The sequence below is a fragment of the Aedes aegypti genome, chromosome 2 (genome assembly GCF_002204515.2).
Source record: "Aedes aegypti strain LVP_AGWG chromosome 2, AaegL5.0 Primary Assembly, whole genome shotgun sequence".
NCBI classification, from domain to species: domain Eukaryota; kingdom Metazoa; phylum Arthropoda; class Insecta; order Diptera; family Culicidae; genus Aedes; species Aedes aegypti.
This window is the reverse complement of record NC_035108.1, coordinates 186175734-186198194: the sequence shown is the minus strand read 5'-3', so window position 1 is coordinate 186198194 and position 22461 is coordinate 186175734. Positions and strand designations below refer to the sequence as shown.

The window sequence follows — 22461 nt, the reverse complement described above, 5'->3', positions numbered from 1 at the left end:
CCTCTATAAATTCCTACAGAGATTCACCCATGAATTTCTTCAAGGATTTCATCAAATAGAATTAGTCCTCAAGGTTTCAACTCCGATTTTTTTAAGAGATTTTTCCTGGAACTCCTTTTCTGAAGAAAGTTTTTGAGGAATCCCTGGATAAGTTCCTGGAGGGATTCCTGGAGCAATCCCTGAAAGAATCACTTAAAAAATCTAGAGTAAAGTCTAGAGGAATCATCGGTGAAATTTAAGAATCCTGGAGGAACTCTTGCAAATGCCTATGGAATGATTCCCAAGGAAATCTATGGAGAAATTCTTGAAGAAATCCTTGGAACATAAACATTTCGGCTACACATACTTTATTTTTCCAACGTTTTTTTTTTTCTTTTAAAATAAAGTCTACGTAGATGAAAAGTATATTTCATTACAATATACAGTTGATTCTCTATCAGATCATCCCTGGATCAATTCCTAGAGTAAACCATTGAAGATTTTATGAAGCCTAGGAGAAATTCTTGAAAAAAAAACTGTAGAAAATCTCTGAAATCTCTAAAGAGATCCCCTTGAGAGATTTTGCTAGATCCAGGGATTTGGAAGAATCTCTGGAGAAACGCCCATAAAAAGGATTTTCTAAGTTAATTAATGAAAGATTTTTAGATACATCTTTGAAGGAATCCCTCGAGAATCCTTAGAGGTATCCTAGATAGCATCACTGTAGAAATTTTGCTGATGGAATCCCGGGAAAACACCATGTACAGATTTTTCTGAAGAACACCCTGGAATTATCCTTAGAGGAATCCATTGATTTTTTTTTGGAGAAATGTCAGGTGAATAATTCGGATCAATGAAGAGATTTTCCAAAGTGAATTGATGTAGAAAATTTACTGGAGGAATTTTTGTATGCATTTTCTAAATGTTATTCCTGAAGAAATTGTTACGGAATTTTTTTATGAAATTCCTGCAGGAACTCATGGGAAAATATCTGGAAGAACTTCAAAAGGAATCCCTGGATACTTGTTTGGAAGCCAGAACGAATCTCTCGAGAAATGCCAGGGGAATCCCTGTAGGATTATCTAGAGAGATCCTTGGAGTAGGTCATAGAGCAAGTAATATCTCGAGTTATTCTTTACGAGATCATTCTAGTGTAATTCCAGGAACAATTCCTGGAGAATGCCTTGAAGATATCTTTGTAGAGATTTTCCAAGAGGAATCTTTGGAGAAGTCTCTGAAAATAAAAATTCAAGGACAAAAATTCCGGAGTACTCCTAAAAATCCTGGAGGAATCCTTGAAGAAATTCCTGGAAGAATACCAGTAAAGATTTTACTGGAGGGATCAATAAAGGAATTATTGGAGACATTCCTACAGGAACTGTTGAAGGTAATCCTGGAGCCCTATCAGAAATGTTCTAAAATGTCTCATGGCGAAATCTCTTGCAAAAGCCCTGGTAGAATCACTGAAGAAACTCCTATAGAGATTTAGGGAGAGATTTCTAGTAAAATCTCTGGAGGAATCTCCAAATGAATTTCTAGTGACATCTCTGGAAGAGTCAGTACATAACTGTAGAAGTTCTCATTAGGACAATAAGCTGAGAAGTAGGCTCTATCCCGGTTGGGACATAACGCTAGTAACAAGAAGGAGAATTTTATATTTGTCTTTTGGCAACGGTCTTTTAAGATCTGGATGAAAAATCATTAATTTTGTGCTGTCGAAAATGTTCACACCATACCCTACTGGAACCGAACCGTCATACCACACATACGTATAAACTACTGAATGTGATATGTACCTTTCCAGTTCCGGCTGTCCTTGTGCCATTGTGCTCAGAATGGCCATACCTACAAAACTGTCCAGAGTTCTAATCTAGGAATCCCTATCTTTCATATAAAGCTTAAGGCTCAAGAATCCATCATCAAATCATCAGCAATCATCAAAAATTAAAAACCATTTTGTTCGTTAAAATTTCAATCAATCCTTATAAAAATCTATTATCGTATTTCAAGTGGCAAGTGAAATACAATGATAGATTTTCAAAAGCATTGCTTCGATTTTGAGCAAAAAAACTGGTTTTGAAAATTTATAAAATGATGATGGTTATTTTCCTCTTAATATAAATGTGAATTTTTTTTCTAAATGCTTTAGGAAGGAATAATTCTTGCACGGATTTTTTACAGGAACAGTTTCAGATCCATTCCAATGGCTCTCCAGAAATTTATAGAGGACTTTAACAAAACAAAACTTCCCGGGATTTCATTTTCAACTAATTGAACAGGCTAACGTTGTATTGCCACCCAGGAGGTCGTTTAATTACTCATAATTTTCTCCAAATCTCTATAGTGTCTATTTTTCCAGAGATTCTTCACATAATTTTGCAAGAAATTTATCCAAAACATATCTCTAGGTATTTCCTTGAGAAGAACTTTCAATCACAACCGTATTGCCTACACCAGTTCCAATAAAGCTCTAATTCATTACTCCAGGGATTTCTTCACAGAGTTCTACCAGAGACTTCACTGGTGATTTCTCCAGACTTTTCCAGGTAATTCTCCATAAATTTAGCCATTTGTCCAAGGATTGTTCCAGGTATTTTTCCAGAAAAATATAGACATAGATTTCTCCAGCGAAATCTCTACAGCACTTTTTCCAGATTTTTTTCCAAGGATACTCCAGGAATTTCCTCAAGGGATTTCTCCAAAGATGTATACAAGGATTCCTTCAGCAATTCACCCACATCCTTCTGAGATTTTTCCAGCTTTTTCTTCAGGGTTTTCTCCAGAGATTACTCCAGAAAACCCATTTTATTGTTCCTCCAAGAGTTGTCCTAGGGATTTTTTCAGAAATCCCTCCAGAGATTTTCCCAGGAATTCCTCCATAGATTTTCCCGGGTATTTCTACAAAAACTCCAGCAAGTATTTCTTCAGGGATTTTGCCTGAGATTTAACTAGAGATTCCTTCAGGATTTCTCCCAGAAGTTCCTTTAGGGATTCCTCCGTCAATCCTACAGGGAATTCTTAATATTGTTTCTATAGAATTGCTCTTGGAAGCCTTCCAAGTATTTCTCCAGGAATTTCTTTACGGATTTCTAAAAAAAATCTTCATGGAAGGAGTTTCTGCGATCATTCTTGAAAGAATCCTTAAAAGGGATCTTGGGATTATTTCTGATGAAATTTCTGGAGGAATTCATGATGGAATTTATCTTTGGAAGAATTTCTGGAGAAGTTCATGGAAAGATCCCTGAAGGTATTTTTTGAGGCCTTAATCAATTGTCTAAAATTGCCTTTAAGGTAAATCCCTGGAAGATTTATTAAAGAAGTTTTGTGGTTATAAAAATCCTCAAATTCTTTTCTTTTGCGATTTTGCTAAAACTATCTCTAGGAGAATTTCTGGAGAAAACTCTTGAAGATCCCTTTAGTAATTTGTGAAGTAATTACTTGTAGAATGCTAGGAGAAATTTCTTGTCGAATCCCCACAGGAATTCCAGATAGAATCACTGAAGCAATCCGTTGAGTATCCCTGAAAAAAATCTCCGGAATAAATCATGGAAGAATTTTGAGAGGACTACATGTGGAATACACTGAATGCATCCTCTGAGGAGTTTCTGTAGAAATATCTGGAGTTATCCTTAAAGAAATTGTCCTAGTGTAACTCCTGGAGGAATCCCTGAAGACATCTCTGCAAGAATCCCAGTAGAAGCATTCTGGAAGAATGCTTGGAGAAGTCTCTGGAAGAATTTCTGGAAAAATATCTGAAGAAACATCATGAGGAATCACTTGAAAAATACCTGGAAGAATCTCTGGAAGAATCCCTGGACCAATCCTTGAAAAAAATCATGGAGGAATTCTTGGAGATAATCCTGGAAGAATATTATGAAAATTGTTTTTTCAAGTTACTGCTCTTGAGGAACTCGTTGCGAAATTTCTAGAGGAATCACTGTAGAGATTTTTCTTGAGGAATCCCTGGATATTCCTTGGAGAAAATCCTGGAAGTATCCCTGGAGGAACTCCAGGCAGAATTTCTGGAGGAACTGCTGAAGGTGCTCCTGGAGCCCTGTCTGATCCGGTCCTTAAAAATCTGGTTGCGATCAAAACTTATGGTAAAATCCATGGAGGAATCTTCCAAAAAAATCCTGGACAAATCTCTGGAAGAGCCTTGGGGAAATTTTCCACCAACACCAATGTTTTCATTCTCAATCTGACCAGGACGAATGAATATTTTGATTTCCTTTGCTACTACAAAACTTTCTACCGTTGCTATGCAACGCAAGTTCGACGAACCAACATTTTTGAATGCACGAATATGTTCCTACAAAATGTTCGCTAGTAGTTCGTGCATATATTACACAGTTCGCGCAAACATTCGTGCAACTAGCACAAATGTTCGTGCATTGCACGCACTGTGTAATCAAGGCTTTAGTAGTTCTGCTTACTAAAATAATGTCTTGAGTTCAATTCCAGGACCATTTCTCATATAGAATATTTGAACAACATCGATTTTTTTCTGGAGCTATACAATATGTTCAGAGATGTTTGCAGCTCTTTTAAAAGTTTAATTAATTTATTTGTTATTGAAAACTGTAAAGATTTTCAAACATTAGGTTAATTGATTTCCAAAGTCAGCTTCGCTTACCGAAATTTTTTTACTATAATCTTTTACTTTTTGAAATGCAACGATATTTTTATTCTAATTATATTTTTCAAATTCTGAGGAAATACACATTAATACTTAGCTCACTTTAGGGATTCCGGTGCATTTTATCGGAATCTTCTCCTTCACTAAAAGTAGACAGACAACGGAAGATAATCTAGGATATTACTTTGTAGCTGTTATCAAAACGGAGGAAGCGAAATACGCCGAGGTTCTGAAGGCGATGCGTAGCACGGAGAAGCTATCGCCATTGGGCGCAGACGTGCGAAGCATAAGGCGAACTAGGATTGGTGAAATGATCCTAGTCTTAAAGAAGGACGCCAAGGAAAAGGGTGCAGTCTATAAGCAACTGGCACAAGAAGTACTTGGCGTCGAGGTTGATGTAAGATCCCTTACTGCTGAGGCGACTCTCCAGTGTAAAAATCTGTATGAGGTCACCGACGCAGCGGAGGTCTCGGCTGCTCTCAAAGACCAGTGTGACATCGACGTAGCCAGTAAGGCCATCCACCTTAGAAAGGGCCCGCAGGGCACCCAGGGCGAACAACTTGGACGTACTCAAGGTAGGCTGGTCGGTTTGCCGGCTGAGCATACAACAGCCTCCTGAAGTTTGCTTCAAGGGTTTCGCGAAGGGCCATTAGTAGTGGAATTGCAAATCTTTAAGTGCCTAATATGTGTCGACAGAGCAGACAACGGACACTTAACGGGCGGACCCAAATGTCCGGGCACAAGCGGAGTATCAAAGCAGCCAAAACGGAAGTAACACAGTTAAATTTAAACCACTGTGATGCAGCCCAGCAGCTGCTTTGGCAGTCAGTCTCGGAAACCAAGACTGACGTGGTGTTACTATCTGACCCATACCGCATACCAGCCAACAACAGGAACTGGGTGGCGGGTAGGTCTCAACAGCTAGCAGCTATAGGGACGACAGGACGATACACAATCCAAGAAGCAGTCTCTAGCTCAAATGACGGTTTTGCGATAGCAAAAATCAACGGCGTGTTCTGTTCTGTTGTTACGCGCCCCCCAGCTGGTCAATTGAGGTATTTTCCCACATGGTCGACAGGATGATAGCCGTGCTAGCTAATCGGCAGCCAGTAATGATAGTTGGAGACTTTAATGCAGTGGAGTGGGGTAGCCGCTACACCAATCAAAAAGGCCAACTATTGTTGGAATCCCTGGCCGCATTAAATGTAGAGCTGTCAAACGTGAGTAAAGTGAGTACCTTCCGCAGAAATGGTGCAGAATCGATTACCGACGTGACATTATGTAGTCCTAACCTTTTAGGTACCATGAACTGGCGCGTTAATGACGGTTATACTCATACTTAGCGATCATCAATCGATTCTCTGGACCTAAACGGTGAAGAACAAGTTGCTGTTGTTCGAAGAGCTGGTGGAGTAGTGAGTAGAGGAGAAGATTGGTGATCTTCATAGTTTGATTTTCATTTTTTCTTTTAAGTATTTTGCAACAAATAAGCAATTTCGATATTACTTAAATATGTTGCAAACAGACTCCGCCTTTTGCGCTTTTTGCGTTGCTATTTAGTGCAATTGTAAGTTATATTTTCAACAATTGACAACTCTGATTAGTTTCAAGAGATATTTTTATTCTTGAGTTGAAACAAACTGTGCTGCTTGGGCGTCTAGGATCATGTGCCAACCGTGCATACCGAACAGTTTCTAAAGAGGCTGTGTGTATCATAGCCGGGATGACGCCCATCGGGCTCACCATCTAGGAAGATGTTCAATGCTTCAACCAAATAGGTACCAGAGAAGTCCACAATGCGTGCAGAGACAATGTTCAGAGGTTGGCAGCAGGAATGAAATAACTCCACTAAAGGTAGATGAACCTATCGGCTTATACAAAATGTGTCAGATTGGTATGGAATAAACCATGGGGAAGTGAACTACCACCTGACGCAGTTTCCGTCAGGACAAAGTTGCTATAGGCAGTACCTGCATTGGTTCTAGAGATCGCATGCTCGCTACATGCGGAGGGGACACGTTCCCCGACAATATAAAAGAGAGAATGGGTGCGGATGCCGAGTGCTGGAATGCATTAACTACGGCTGTCACTCCCATTATGTTAGTCCTGGCGAAGTTGGTCCCCTGTAACATTGTTTAAATCGGCTAGAAGAAGCAGTTTGCCTAGGCTACTTGTACTACATGTGTTAAGTTCTATATGCACTGGCCCCTCCCCAAAGTAATACCGTAAGGTAGTTCCGAGGAGATAAGGGTCTGAGGCCAAGGGTAATGTCGATGCACTCTGTATGGGGAAAAAGATGATATAGGTTTGAAGATGCAATCCCAAACATCGGTATCAGCATACCAGTAAAGTTCCCACCGGTGTTGGTTATGCAACCTTCCATAAGGATAATTGTACCCTGGCCAGTGCAACGAGCCGATAGGGATAAGAGCTATGGGACCCAATTGACATTTAAAAAGTGGTCTGAACAACTCAAAAGAGACTCGTGAAATAACATAAGATTAAGACTATCACGAAATGCCAAATGTAGCTGTAAACCAGAATGTATGTAAAACTAAGACACATATGGTTAACGATGACGTTGGTCTAGAGCGTATTAGCAAAGCTCCATGCGCTCAAAAGTAAATTACTCCTGCTTCTCATTATTGTCTAAAAGGTTGTCATGGAAATAGTATTCTGGGATTTCCCCCTTCGCCTGCCAGCTACCATTTGCCTAGTTGGTAAGTAATGTAGACCTCTTCAGCAACAATTCAATAGGTCGTTTTTGTGGTTTTCCTGCAGATCGACGTCTTCGATGAGGAAAGGGAGGAGGGAGCAAGGGCGGGATGCAACAGCGTCGTTTCGAAGTGATAAGTGCTCTTGAAACCACGTGCACCAGCGCCAAGAAAGGGTTGGTAATTTGAAAATAATAGCTCGAATTTAAGGTCACCACCGTTCGTGTCGACAGCTTATCGCGATCGATGAGAAGTGGATTGGCATCATGGTGAAGTTTTTAACATATGGCTTGGTTGGGGGTAGTTTCAGAAGTGGCATCATGTATGTTGTGTTTTTTAGATTCCTTCAACATTCAATCACAACCGGTCAGCTCTCAAAAATGGCACTAGAATACATGCCAAAATAACATTTCATTGCAAATTATTTGTAAATTAATTGCCATTCCAAGCTTGCATGGTAATTTTTGCCATTCCTTTGCGCTGGAATCTGGCCTCAAACCATGTGTAATGGAAAATGTGGTATTTCGTGGTGGGAAATCCGCTCTCAGCGTAAGCGGTTGATTTTATTTCGCGTTGCAATCCGTCTGTCTTCTTCGGTGCTTGGTTGGTATGTAACAGAACTTATGCATTTCGATGAGGACATGTGGTATTCATGAACGGAAAAAAACTCACTTCTTAAGATACTTACGAGAATTTTATGTCGTTTCGTACTGGAAAGTGGTTATAAATGATGAAAAATTATTATGTACAAATTTGGATGATTGTCAAAGTTGCGTTACGTGAAAGGGTGCCGGTACCAATGGTTATGAATGTACCTACTAATAGATTCAACGATGAAATAAAACGTATATTTTCAAAAAAAAAACTGCTTATTGAACTTTAACATTTCACTTTACTTTTTCAAAAGAAAAAATAAAATACTAAAAATCACTAGTAAGACGAGCAAAACTCTAATATGTTGCTTATCTTAACTGCAACATATAAGAGTTTAAAGGTATTTGCTAGCCTTACTAGTGACTTTTAGTATTTTATTTTTTCTTTTGCAAAAATGAAGTTAAGTGTTCAAGCTCAATTAGTAGTTTTTCTTAAACATACTCTAATAGTCCCTCCACAAATTAAAAAAATGTAGCGTACATTTTCTATAAAAACGACATGTACTATTTTGATCAGATAGATCGCCTATAGTTTAGATGTTTTGTCGAATTTCTGCTTTTTATACAAATGAAAAGTCGTTCAAATCATTTTCAGTCTATGCTATAGTATGCTATACTAATTAAATTTTCGTTCAAATATTTTTTTGGAAAAGTTTGGCATTCTTGCACCTGTAATACTGCTGTAGACATCATCGTGTTCCGGTTGTTGATCAACTAATGAAAGCAGTACAGGTATATCTCGATTTAGTGGAAAGTATCTTTGTATTCCAAGATGTTTCACCTAAAGGCATTGGCGTAATTCAAGGGGGATATAAGGGTGTTCAAGCCTCTCCGCTCTGCTATATAGAGTAGCCAAGAAAATTTTAGCTTTTCTTGGCTGAATCTTTGACAAAACGTCGAAAGGACAGAAGGTTGAAAGACAGAAAGTCGAAAGGACAAAAAATCGAAGAGCAAAAAAGAAGGGACATAAGACCAAAAATTTGTTTTCAAAAAGGAAAAATTTCCCACCACGCAAATCGTTTTAGATCTTTTAATCATTAACCACTTGGATATATCCAATATAAGCATCAAATTGAATTTAAGTAACATTTTTACACTTATAGCGGGATTGCATTGCATGTACAAAGTTACACAAATTCTTTGGTGATTTCAACACTAGATTTCAAAACAATTCAGACTTAAACTAAGAAGAGAACATTTTTAGCATTTATTGGTAAAATGAGCTATTTCTTCACGAATCATCAGAAGGGAAGTTTTCATTCGTCGTTCATAAAAAAACAAAATCACCGGCTACAAATCCTACTTAACGCTCTCACTTTCAACTGAATGTTGTAATGCCTGACTGACGCACCTTAAACCGCCCGCCAATTTCGAAACAGCTTGCACCGGTGACAGTATTTCATTGCCAAACAATTTGCCCTCGCTTTTTGCCGATAAGAACCAACAACACTCCGGCGGCAGTGCGGTGCAATTTGTATCATGTAGGTGTTGCTGTTTTCCTTTCGGTTCTGATAAGTGGCGACAATCGGCACGCTACGTCACTACATATTCCATTAGGCTTGCTAACTTTGGTGTTCTTTCAGCTGGGTCGACTTCTAACTGTTTCGTTACCGTCGAACTTGTAGACCGGATAGCGTGGGGTGAAAGGTTTCGCTCCCAGCGTTTGGTGTTCGTCCTCCTCCTGGATGTCGACCGCTGCTCTGGTCGTCGATTCCTCGAAGCTGTGGGGCACTGTGCATAAAAGGAGAAATAGCGTTGTACAGTCAGGCCTCCTATTAGATGCATTGTTTGGGGGGGCATTATAGTGATCCAAAGACCTAGAGCTTATGGGATTTCATCAATTTGGGAGTGTTGTTGAATATCTCGTATGCGTTAAAAGATAGCGCAGCACTGTCTTCGGTGACTGAATCTTCAGAACAATCTACCTTCAACAAGTGAGGATTATCGTTTAAGTTGAGAACTAAGTTACTTAGAGGGACTTACGCTAACTTGAATTAAGGTACACCGGAGCAAGTTGAAATATCTGAGGTAAGAGGAACTAAGAATTTATCATATATTTAGTGAAATTTTTAGGGACTTTCCTTAGTCTAGTTCGTAATGGAAATATACTTGATTTCCCTGGGTATAGAGCATTATCGTACACAGAGAAAAAGGTTTGTCAATTATATTTACTAGTGAGACGGGTGTGAGAGCTCATTAACTTACACACAAACATTTTTCACAACTATAGCCATAGAAAATCAAAAATTGCTCCATGATAAATGAGGCAATTTATCAATATAATTCAATATAATGTTCCATAACTAATCAAAATGTTTACGTCAATAACATCACTGACACCGATAGAACCACAAATTTTCAATTTTAAACTGAGAAATTGTACCACCAATTTTTTTGTTAAATCATAAATTTAGAAAAAAATGCTCCATAGAAAACATAAAAGATAGTTTATGAAAACTCAATCAAATTACACTACATCGAAATGTTTCTACCAAAAGCTATTCCATTTGCAACTGCCAAATGAATGTCCCTACTTCTTACTCATTTGGTTCCCAAAGGCAGCGTCCATTTATTACATAACACTAAAATTAGAAGTTTTTTACCCCCTCTCCCTCCGTTACGCTTTTTGTATGACTATTGCCAAAAATGTTTATGAGTCAAAACGCTTATGCCCTTCGAGCGTAACGTAGTTTGCGGACGGCGTATATTTATTTAAAAGCCATGTTTTGGTTTCGCAAGTTCTGATTTTTTACTTGATTTATTTTGGAACGGGTGCACAATAGAGAGCGGCATATTTTCTGAAACTTCTCAAAATCAAACATTAGTGTGCTCTTTTGAATTTAACTCACATGAAAAGAGAAACATCAAATAGTATATGATCTCAATGAAGTTCGATTAATTTACTCATTTTCTAACTAATTCTTCAAAATAAAGTTTATGAAAAATTTTTAAAACAGCATATTTGTCTTTTTTGATCATAACTTCTTGAATACTCAATTGATTTTAAATATTATTACATGTTTTTAAAGCTAATAAGGATGTTTTCAAAATGTGTATACAACGCATTTAATTAGAAAAATATTTTGACATAATTAATGAACGAAAAAAGCCCTAATACATACATTTTCAACGACAAATAACTTTTTTTATTTGAGTCAGTAAAACATTAATACTTAAGCTAAAACTGGTGTTCCTTATTTGTTAAACCTTCAAACAGATCTGAACATCATGTGTTGTTAATTTTGAAATAAACATATGTTTGTATTTATTAAAATCTGGTCGTCTCGACATACTTCGTCTTGCCATCAAGTAGACACGGTGCTTTAATTACCGTTACTTTCAAATAAAATATACCATTGAAACGGCAGTCGGCATTTGATTCCTGCCGTTGTTCTGCAATATTGGGTCAAATTTGAACAAAAAAAATCCTTAGTCAGAATTTTGAGTTACGCCCTTTTAAAGTTTATATGATAGAAATCACAAGAAGTATGCCACTTTACCTTGTTTAGGCGGTTAGATTATAATAAAATTGTATTTTTTTATATGATTTTAAATATTGAAAAACATTTATATCTGATATGTATCTAGACCGACATTTGAAAAGGGCCAATGCTATGTTTAGTTATTACTAATCAGCAAATACACGAAAAATTATATCTACCAATCTAACGCATGATAGTGATTTTAGGAAATTGTCCAAAGCAATCACATATGCATGAATCAATTCTTGGACAGGATATGCAGATGTGCCCTCTTGAAAAGTATGGAAAGAATATTGAACGGTAAATTCCGTTCCGTGCATACATAATCATTGCAAATAAATAGCGGTATCTTTTTCTAAAGAGGCTCTATGCAAAATGGTGAAGAATGATAATTGTATAAAAAACGACTACTTTATTGGCAAAAGTATTGGAGTAGAACGACATGCACTAAACAATGGGCACGGGTATACCACAAAAGGTCACAGAAAACTGGTCGCAGTGGTTCATCCCGAACAGAAACAGAAAAAAAATCTGTCAAGATAAGCAACATATTAAAGTTTAAAGGTATTTGCTCGCCTTACTTGTGATTTTAGTATTTTATTTTTTGCAAAAAGTGAAGTGTTAAAGTTCAATCAGTAGTTTTAAACATACTCTAATAATCCCTCCCCTAAATTTAATAAAAAAAGTGTAGCAATCTAGTGATATATGATATGAAAAAGTTTACCTTTCTATGAATTACTCCAAATGCTCTTCTTGGATCGGACTTAACGATAGCGTGTTCAAACAAATACAGTCAAGGGTATTCTGTATCTCGACATGGAATGGATGGTCCCTTCAATCAAACATGCTTTGGTACCTCTGTAAGTCGATATTTTCATGGAAAGTTCAAAATTTTAATAAATTTCATGAACTTGAATATGAATAGATTTATAGTAAAATTATGGTTTACTATCAGTTTCAGGGCAGTAAAATTTTCAATTTTTGCAGACCGGCAATAGAGTCTCACATAGGTAAATGTTTTGAAATTGTATTATTTATCACATTAAAATGATTATTTTAATTGTTTTTTTTTTTTTGGTAAAAAAAATCAAATTAGCAAAATACGTGTTCTGTATGTCGATACCTTCTTAACTGTACTCTGCCGTTGTAAGCATAATTGTCTCATGTTACTTTTTATGCATTTCAACTTTTTGTCATCAAACAGTTTATTTGTACGTATAGTTTTAGAAAACACTTACCAAAAATTAACTTTGTTCGGAAACTCAATGAAAAGCAAGCCAAGTCAATTAACTGTCACACTATACAATTCGCTGCGCTGAACTCGAACAAGATATTCAGTTGTCAGTTTATAACTAGCTGGTGTTTGGGAAAATCGTTTTGAACATTTTCTTACGTTGGCTTTACATCTCATGTGGAACCCAACCTGTTTTATGTATTATCGGGATGAATTCATCAATCATGCGAGCGTGACGTCAAATATGATTGAAATTTTCAATATCAAAATATTATTTCCCATCCGTTTTTCAATGAATTTCAGTTGAATTTTCAGGGTTAATTACAAAATTGTTCTAGTTTTTGGAAACGAGGTCATCGATTAGAAATTCACCGTAATTTGGATCATTACTGAAATAATCCCACTTGAAGAATCAGTCTTCAAAAAATCTCACTCCAAGAGCTGCTGAGATTTAAAACGCACAGATCAAGATCGATTGCGTGCGCTCGTTATCTTCTAATCTAGGCATGCACTGAATCATGCGTCTTGTATGAGATGATTGAATCCCAGGATTCAATCCTTGATTGATGAGTGTTATTAGAAAAAAATCGAGTAAACCTTGAAAAACATTAGTGAAAATTGTCTTTGACAGCACACACGGAATGTTGTTGATATAGGGTAGATGTACCAATAGTGGAGGTACTAAGCACGATTGAACTCCATTTTACCGCCTTAAGGCCGGTTTGCTACTGACAAGAAAAGGAATCGCCTATCTCGATGCGTGAAAAATTTCTCCCAAGAAATGGTCAAGAAAATCACTTTTTTCTGATCGCAGTACGCAGTTGAGAAGAAATGTCACTTCAAAGGGGGCTCTCTGTAGGAAATTTCTTGACCCTTTCAGTCAAGGAATTTCTTTACTTTTCTTGAGCGAACAGCATACTTAGCTTTAATTTAAGAAGCGCAATCAATGCACATGTCAATGTTGTAACGAGAAGTAACGACCATTGACTTAATGAGAAAAATGATTCCATCGTAGTAATCCACGACATGGCATAATTTGTGTTCCTATAGTTGCGGTATCCGTGGTTTTCTTATGGGATCCTCCATTATAGGAACACTTTACCGCAACTATTGGTACAACCAAGAAAAGTTTTGGCAATTTTAGTGATATTTCATCAGTTTTCAAGCAATTTGAACGCTCTTTCAAACTATTCCGTGTATTTGTACTAGTTTGGTGAAGTATTTTGTTTCTGTCGTGATCATCAAACACACGTCAACACACTTCAAATCTTTCCTTTTTAAGTGGATTCTGTTCCCTTTGTCTACCCGAAAATACTCACGGAGTTAAAGTTTAGAATTTGTGGTGCAGGAGACAATCAAACGAGCCTAACCCTATGAAGACTTGGCCAAACAAGCATTACATCCTCGCATGCATTCGCAATTTTATAAATTTAGTTTTGAATGTGATTATTAATTATAAAAAAATGACACATTAAAAATTTGTACAGATCAATTGTGCTGATTCAGCACCCTAAAATGGGGAAAAGTAACAGTGTAGTATTTCTAGTTATTTTTTTGGAAATTTTAATACGAATTCTCTGGCAAAACTTCTAACTATGGTTGATAAGAGGATATCGCTTCTGGACAGTTCGATTTTTTCAATACTTTTGGGTTTAGCTTTTTCAACATCGGTTATCCATCAGAAGGAATCCTCCGGGATTATCTGTTCCTGACACAATGGAAGCAAATCCGAGTTATGGAGAAAGAGGAAAAACCAACGGAAAATATTTTTCTTTAGTTGAAAAACAAAATAAAAATAAAACAATTATCGTTATCCACTAGAGGAAGATCATGCACTCTTTTCTACAACCGTTCTGATACTCTCCCTTTACCTGAGAGTAAATGGCAATTGATTCGTAAGGATTTCATCTTAGGATTGAATCCCAGAACAAATCCCGCTCACTGAGATTGGAAAAAATCAGGATTCAAAACGATCCTAAAAATTGAGATGAATTCATAGCATGCTTGTTTAAATCTCAGATTAGAAAGATGATCTTAGAAAACTGTGAAGAGTCATTACCCACTTTAATTTCGAGTCCTTGGCCTGCGGCCTGATTTAGCAAACCAAGTCTAAATAAAAATGATTCGACCGTTTTTGGATGGCTAGGTCATATACTGGGTTGTTCCGAACACCGGTTCACTGGTGGAAATGGCCTCTAAGCTGTCGGTTCTGAAACCTAAATGGCAAATTCCCAAATCAAGACTAAAGACATATCAAATTTGATGAAGTCAAGAAGAAGTCAAAGTCTAGTCAAAAGAAGAATAGTTCAAAAGGTTTTGGATGACCTGGCCACATACTGGGTTATTCCGGATAATTGGCTCTTCGGTGCAAGTGGCAAATATGTTGGTGGTTCTAAAACTTAATTTGCGATGTATCAAATATCACGATTTCGTCCAATTATCCAAAGTCCACAGAAATGTCGAATCGTGTGAAGATATGTGTCGTGAATTTTTAGTTAAATATTTACTCCGCAGAATAACCTTGAATTCGCAGATGAGTTTCTGTCAAGCCTGCAGCTGAAAGAGTCGATATAGGAATTTATTACATCTTATAAACTCTCTAACTAACTCATCCACTCCTTCTTTCACTAACTCATACATTTTCTCATTATCACTCATACAAAAAACTTTGCTTTCCATCCATCGTATTTCTTCACACGTGGCTCCTTTTACCACATGTCACTTGAGCCTTCATTAGGTACTTTAACATAGTCTTGAGCATATACGTCCTCTACATTCGGTACAATCTATACGTAAGAACGACCATCTACACCAGTATGCCAAGCACATAATTGGCCACTACTACTAGTGGGACTGTTATGCATAGAAATTCACCAAAAACCCCGTATTTCTAGGCATAACAGACACACTTTGAATTTCGTAGCTAAATTAACTTTATTCCCATAATACAACATCTTGACTCTAATAAATACGCTATTCTTTATACTATTGCAATGATTTGTATTTAATTTACCACACACAAGTTAAACTGAAACACAACACTTTAACCTAATTAAAATATGTGAAATACAAGATGAGAACTGTGTAGTGCATTGTTTTATGCAGAGACACTGAAATAATTAGTTGTGATTGCAGTTCAACCTGCATAAACTTCAGTTCAGGTAACGAATCACAAATGTTGCAAATACATTTTTTTTATTTAAACCACTACATAACATACACTTTTCACAAGTCTCATAACAGCATAATAAATTAAGTGTATTTGATTAGTTTAACACACTATTTTCATAGCAAAGTCTCAAGTTTCATTGGAAAATGAATTATTTTCACTAAGATTAAACTTGTAAGTAGTTGTTATGTGAAAATAATTTGATTAATTCCGAAGGTAAATTATTCAAAATTTATTGTATGCACTTCTTCCGTCTTAAGTGTCCGGGTATTGATGCATCCGCAAAACTCTGTAGTGCCTATCGTGTTGATGTTTTTTTAACCAGATACGGAGTGTATGGGAAACCAAAAATTTAAAAACAACATTAATTCCCATAAAACTTGCAATGTTTTTCACATAATAACATATGATTCTCCAACTCGATACTCCTGTAGTTAATGAACTACTTTGCCGAAGACGTCGTCTTTCTAAGTAGACGTCAGATTCCTGAGATATCTGGAGATCATTCGATATTTGAAAATTTTCATGCTAGTTTGTGCCGCCTGGTTGTCAAATTAAGCAACTAAATAGAGCGCCATCTCATATCAGCCCTTGACCCAGACAACCAAAATGTACGCATAACGAAATCACCTGGAGGCTTTGTACGTGCAAAATTTCACTTATAAGATGTCGCGAAAAGGCCTTCTACGTACAAAAGTGGAGGCGATATGCGTGCATATATTATGTGATGATTAATAACATACAATGCGAGTGTATAAATATTCTCCCGAACTAACATGTTATCTTATGCGACTTAACTTACGATAACAAATGTTGATTTGACAGCTGCTACGGATTGATTCGACTTAATTTGTACGAGTGTACGGGACGAAACAAAATGTACCAATGAACTCAGAAAAAAGCGTTTTATGCGAGGAAACTCATCAATTTGACGAGTTTATTCACGATGTTTTGCGGGTTTGATGTAATTAGTATGAATAAACGAGTTATAACGTGAACTTTCATGCGATTTCTGGTTGTCTGGGCGATCTATACTGAACAACTTTGCCAAAGGCGCCAATCATCAGTATCTAGGGATATCATATGTTACAAAGGTTGCATACATATCCCATAAGGTTCAATAATACATGTTACAAAAAGCGCCCCTACCGATCAAGTTCTCAACTAAAACGGTAATCCTCAGCTCCTCAAGGGGGAGAGTAAGGTACCCCGGGGCAAGTGGGACATAAAAAAACGATAGTTCAAACAGATTGTTCAATATAATTTAAGAATGTCAATATTTTACAAATCCATCAACACGGCCACTTTTTGGCAACATATTTGCTGCTGTGTGCATGAAACTAATCGAATAATTTCGAAATAGTGAAAACCTTGGAATAAAGTTTTAGAATGAGCCAATGGACGCAGTTACCTCGCTAAACGGGGCAAGTGGGACACATCCAGTTTCATGCGTCAAACCACATCAGTAAGTCAACCATGGCAATAATAGGACTGATAAATCATAGATTTTCAGCATAAAATACGTAACTTTTTAGGAAGAAAACGTAAATGTAAGGTTATGTCACATTGCATTTAATTTCAATTGAAAATTCTTTACTAAAAAAAAACATGTTCAAAATGTATAATTTAGAAGTTATCAATTGAAATGCTGCACGTAATATTTCAATAATTGACGAATTTGAAATGTTTTATTATACAACTGCTACTGAATTTGATAGAAATATTAAATAAAGTTCAATAAAAATAGTATAGTAATCGTTCTCATGATGTATTTGAAATTTTATCTCTGTCTTCGTTCAATTTTAAATTCATATTTCAAAATTAAAATAGAAAAACATATTTCAAAAAATTGGTCATATTTTCTACCTATTCAACAATTACGTAATATAAGATTGACTTTTTGTTTATAAAAATCATTGGTTTGAATGTTTTAGTGCTACTCTCAAGGAAAATGTTTGGAACGTGTAGGAAAAGTTTTGATTCTGGTGCTTGTTTCGATAGGTCCCACTTACCCCGAGTATAAAGATATGTTGGGGTAAGTTAGACCATAGAAATTTTCATATGAAATGAAAACAAAATACATGTTTATTGTAAGCAGCTTGTAACAATACATAAAGTTGTAGCTTACTGATGGTAATTCGATTTATACCACAATAATTTTTTTGCGAGCCAATGAAGAACGTGAATCGTGTGACAATTTATCATGCAAGTTGAAAATGGTGCTGAGCTGACAACTGTTACATGGAGCACATGGTAATAAAAATACCAATAATTTTTGTACTAAATACTTTCCTTATCATTGTATCTTCAACTTTCTAGAAGAATACCCCCTTGAAGAACTTTCCTAAACGAGCTAATGTCCCACTTACCCCAAGACGAGATATTCAACAACACCCAAACTAAAATCCCATAATCTAAGAGTCTCCTATGCGTTCAATAGGAGGCCCGACTGTAGTTGGAAACGATTCGCGGCGATCGCAACGATGAACTTACTTTTCAACGATTGAACACTGGTGGACAGGAACTGGGTCGAAAGGTTATTACTCGACCTGGAACTGGCCGCCCTTCCATCGACAACTGAAGATTGCGCTTGAGATTTATCGAGATTGGCCAATGGGACCGTACCGATCACGATCGGAATCTTCACTCGAGGGCATCCATACAGGCCCGGAATTTTTGCAACGACTTCGATGAAGTACTCAATTTGGATTATGCTGGTCGTGCGGGATGGTGGCTCGGGTGGAACCAACAGTCTCCGTTCGTATCCTGCCGATTTGTTACGATCTACGCCACCGCATTGATATTTTACTAGCGTTGAAAGCACGCTTTTACTTTTCCCAGATGTAGAGTGGCTGAAGTATTTGACCTGCCGGCGCAATTTTATCTTGAGTTCACTTATATCCTTAGTACTTTTGTTCATAACATCGACCACAACCGAAATCAATTGTCCCGGAACATAGCCGGTCATTGGAATGCACACAGTCATAATCATTGGGGCCGATCTGCAAAGTCCACAGCCGAACTGCTTCAGGTTCTCCTGCACGGTGGCAACGTTCAAAGGTGGCGAAATCTTATTCAAATCCAACTGGTTTACCACCGTAAATGCTATCTTGTATGTTAGATCGTACTTCCATGGTCGTTCAAACACTATTCGCACCGTATAACGTATGTAACCGAAATCACCTTCAAACGATGTGGGACAATCCGGTGGAAGTTTGTATGAGAACTTGTGGTTATGTGTTCCCTCCTTCAGCTCAACTTCACCACCCTCCTCACTATCCAAAAACTTCTCCAAATAAGTAACGTACTCTTCCCGGGCACCATAATGTACACTGGTCCCTGTGCCGACACTTTCCGACCATCGCACGCAGCTCTGACCGGTAATCTTCAAAAAGACGCTCTTCACTTTCTTCGCCTTTGGCACTGTGATCTCCACCTGACCGGCGAGAGTCTGACCGGCAAAGAATACCCCATGCGAGTTGTCGAATGAAATGTCACAGATGGGAGGTGCCATTGCAGCTGGGTCCGAACCACCAACCGACCCACTTTCAACGGATGTAACTTTTTGACTGACTAACCGTTAGAGAGGGAAGACAAAACGCAAAAAAAAAAAGAACTGATAAGACCAAGTTGCGATCGGTATCAATTAGAAATTTACAATCAGAAGCACATATTTACCCACACATATATCGAAATCACAGTTCCATAATTCTGTTTGCTAAAGGGTATGTGATATTTTTATTAATTCTTTTATTACCCGAGGAGGAAAGAACAACTCGCAATAACTTATGCATACCATATTTTGGTATCATACCTCAATTAGGTATTGTTCAGTTGTTAATACCTCATTTTGGTATTATAATGGTATTTGAAAAAACAATTAAAAATACTTCATTTTGGTATTCGATAGGTATTGAGGACTGCTGGAGGTATTGAAGGTTATTGAGAAAATCACTTTCATATGAAAATCCATCATGAATTATTTAGGTATTACAATACCTGATCTAATTATCAGCTTGGTATTTGTAGAATATGCAGAAGGTATTATTTGAGGTATTTCACCTCTTATGCAGGGCTCATTCATACCTCATTCAGGTTGTAAGTATTGGAAATTATCTGGTATGGAATACCTCAATTTGGTATTCAGTAGTTATTTTCTTCTGCTCGGATAGTATCATTTTAAACATTACATTCATTTATTATATCTAGGTGTTCTGTGTTAGAAAACACTATCATCAACTATCAACGATTTTTATATATTGCTGTTTGCGTTTGACGTGCAAATCCAGTCTAACTGAACTTCAAATGCGGTAACACCAAGTAACCAAAGGATACTTAGCAACCATGATGCATATCACCGCCAACCTGCAGAGAAAATCAAATTTTGATTTCGCCTTCCTTGTTGAAAATCTTACCGCATTTGGTGTTCCCGCATTTGATATTTGCATTTCAAATGCACACAGCAATAATACTAGTGGTCCCGGCAAACTTCGTCTTGCCATCAAGTAGGCTGTTGAAAAATGTCATGGAACCTCTCACACAACATGACATATTAGTACTCCCCCGTTATACCAAACTTTCCCACAACTTCCCTAAACTTTTTCGTCACACGAACACGTCGGAGCCCTTCAAGAAGACAACAGTGAAAGAATTGTGCAAATCGGGTGTCCCGTTTTGAAGTTATTTCGTGGCATACAAACACCACTCTATTTTTATTTATATAGATTGTTGATAATAATCGATTTTCTTTGACATTTGTTGCAATGTTTCTACATTGGATATTCTATGTAACTCATAAGCACTATACACCTGATTCTGTTTTTGCACGGGGGATGCCTACCGTGCAAAAAAAGTTTTTAGTTCAAAATTTCAAAAACCGTGCAAAAAAGTAGCACCATTTCTCGACGTTTCATGTAAAAATAAGGTTTCGGCGAAAAAAAATGTATAGAAACTTTTTTTTGCACGGCCGTGTAAAAAAAATCCGTGCAAAAACAGAATCGGGTGTACTAGAGTGGGAGCTTCAGGATCATTTGTGCAATTATCGCCGAAACCAGGCCGCCATCGGCACCCATTGTTAGAATTCCAATTTTCGTCACTGATCGATAGTTTTTGATAAAACTTAAGGGTGGTCGTTTCGGTTTTCTCAAATTGGTGGACCCCTCGTACGCCAGCTAGCTAAACAGTTCGCGAAAAAGCCCATTTTTGATAAATCATAGGTGTTACTTTTTGCGATATTTCTTATATTTCCTTCGAAACACATAGCATCGTATAGTGGCATCGTTTAGAGATCCGTGGCACTTAGTTGCATCGTATATACACTCTTAACCTTCCAGCCGTCGCGTGGTTTGTCACCGTTAGAACCACCACGCTGCTGTTGTGAACAAAAAGCGAGGTTTTCTCAACAGTGTTGTACAAAATACAACAGCGCGACGACTGAAGTGTTAAAAATAATGAAAATGACTCCGGACGTAATTCACATTATGACTGAATGGCACATGATGTAAGTGATGAAATGACGTAAAAATGGGTTCTGAGAGATGTTTTGAAAGAAAAATGTAATTTTACATGATGAAGGACATGAAAACGATGACGATCGACATTTCCCGAATCAGACACAATTAAATTTAAAATGTGACACAAATTCACGTCATTTGGCTCGCTTCTTTTATGTGCATCCAATAGACGTAAAATCGCATGGTTTTTTCGGAGTGTGTAGAATGGATATAGCTTTCATTTGAAGCTAAAAAAAAGGAGGCGAAATGAATTTCGTCAGAAAAATTGTTTTTTCACCATTAAGCTCCGCTCGTTTTGAATTCTGGGATCACCATCAGAAAGCTGAGTGAAAACTGAGTATGATAGGCTACAAAAACTTGGTGAGCAATGGTATTTATCCTATGAAATGAACGATTTTCTTAATCATGATCAATGATTTTGACGTATACAGTGAAGAATAAGAGTATTGTTTTGAGTGAAAAATATGGCGTCTGTCTTGGATTTTGACGACATCTTGATTTTAAGTAGTTGAATGATTTTTTCGCCTGGATAGCACTCAACATGTTGAATTTCGAGGCTACCAATAAAAACAGGTTACGTATACTCTTTTTCTTCTCATTTTTCATTTTCCTGACGTTACGTCCCTACTGGATTCGAGCCTGTAACTTAACTTATCAGTGTCATGTACTAGACTCGAAAATTAAGTTTTATTTTTAGAGTCCCCCTCCAACCTCTTTCACTCACTTTACCTAACATATACACTATCTCTTTTGAAACCACATAGCCCTCCTTCAAATGATACTCAAACGATGTATTTGTAAAGGTTGGTAACATGGAACTGATTATTTTCAATAATTGGAATCTTTCATTTTATTCCTAGAATTTAAATGGAAACGTCAAAACAATTAGTCTGTGAAAGCAGCTTCTTTGAAAAATTATGAAAATTTACGTGATATGTGCCCGATAGCTTGGAAGTAAATTAACTAGAATGACGCATTTTTAAGTGCAAATAATTACCATCGAATTTCTTCTTCTTCTTTCTGTAGTTTGTAGTTTGTATGACTGAAAGAACCTAGATGGATAGCTTACATATTGAAGGGA

General features: G+C 37.1%; 2 protein-coding genes across 4 annotated transcripts in view; one reads left to right on the top strand and one right to left on the bottom strand.

Moving 5' to 3' along the window:
• Positions 1–22461, top strand: part of LOC5577463 — a 162193-nt gene that overhangs the window by 45600 nt on the left and 94132 nt on the right. The window lies entirely within an intron of this gene.
• Positions 9161–19453, bottom strand: LOC5579630 (arrestin domain-containing protein 17). Its single transcript, XM_021843412.1, has 2 exons — positions 18361–19453; positions 9161–9713 (listed from the first exon to the last, which is right to left on the bottom strand). The coding sequence occupies exons 1-2, from the start codon at positions 19379–19381 to the stop codon at positions 9562–9564; spliced, it is 1173 nt and encodes a 390-aa protein (XP_021699104.1). The 5' UTR covers positions 19382–19453; the 3' UTR covers positions 9161–9561.

What these genes read in the sequence shown, in the direction of transcription:
- LOC5579630 (XM_021843412.1), bottom strand. Translation starts at nt 19,381, where the DNA reads ATGGCACCTCCCATCTGTGACATTTCATTCGACAACTCGCATGGGGTA. An exon ending in CAGTGTTCAATCGTTGAAAA is followed by an intron (nt 9,714 to 18,360) that starts GTAAGTTCATCG and finishes TTTTATGCACAG; the next exon opens with TGCCCCACAGCTTCGAGGAA.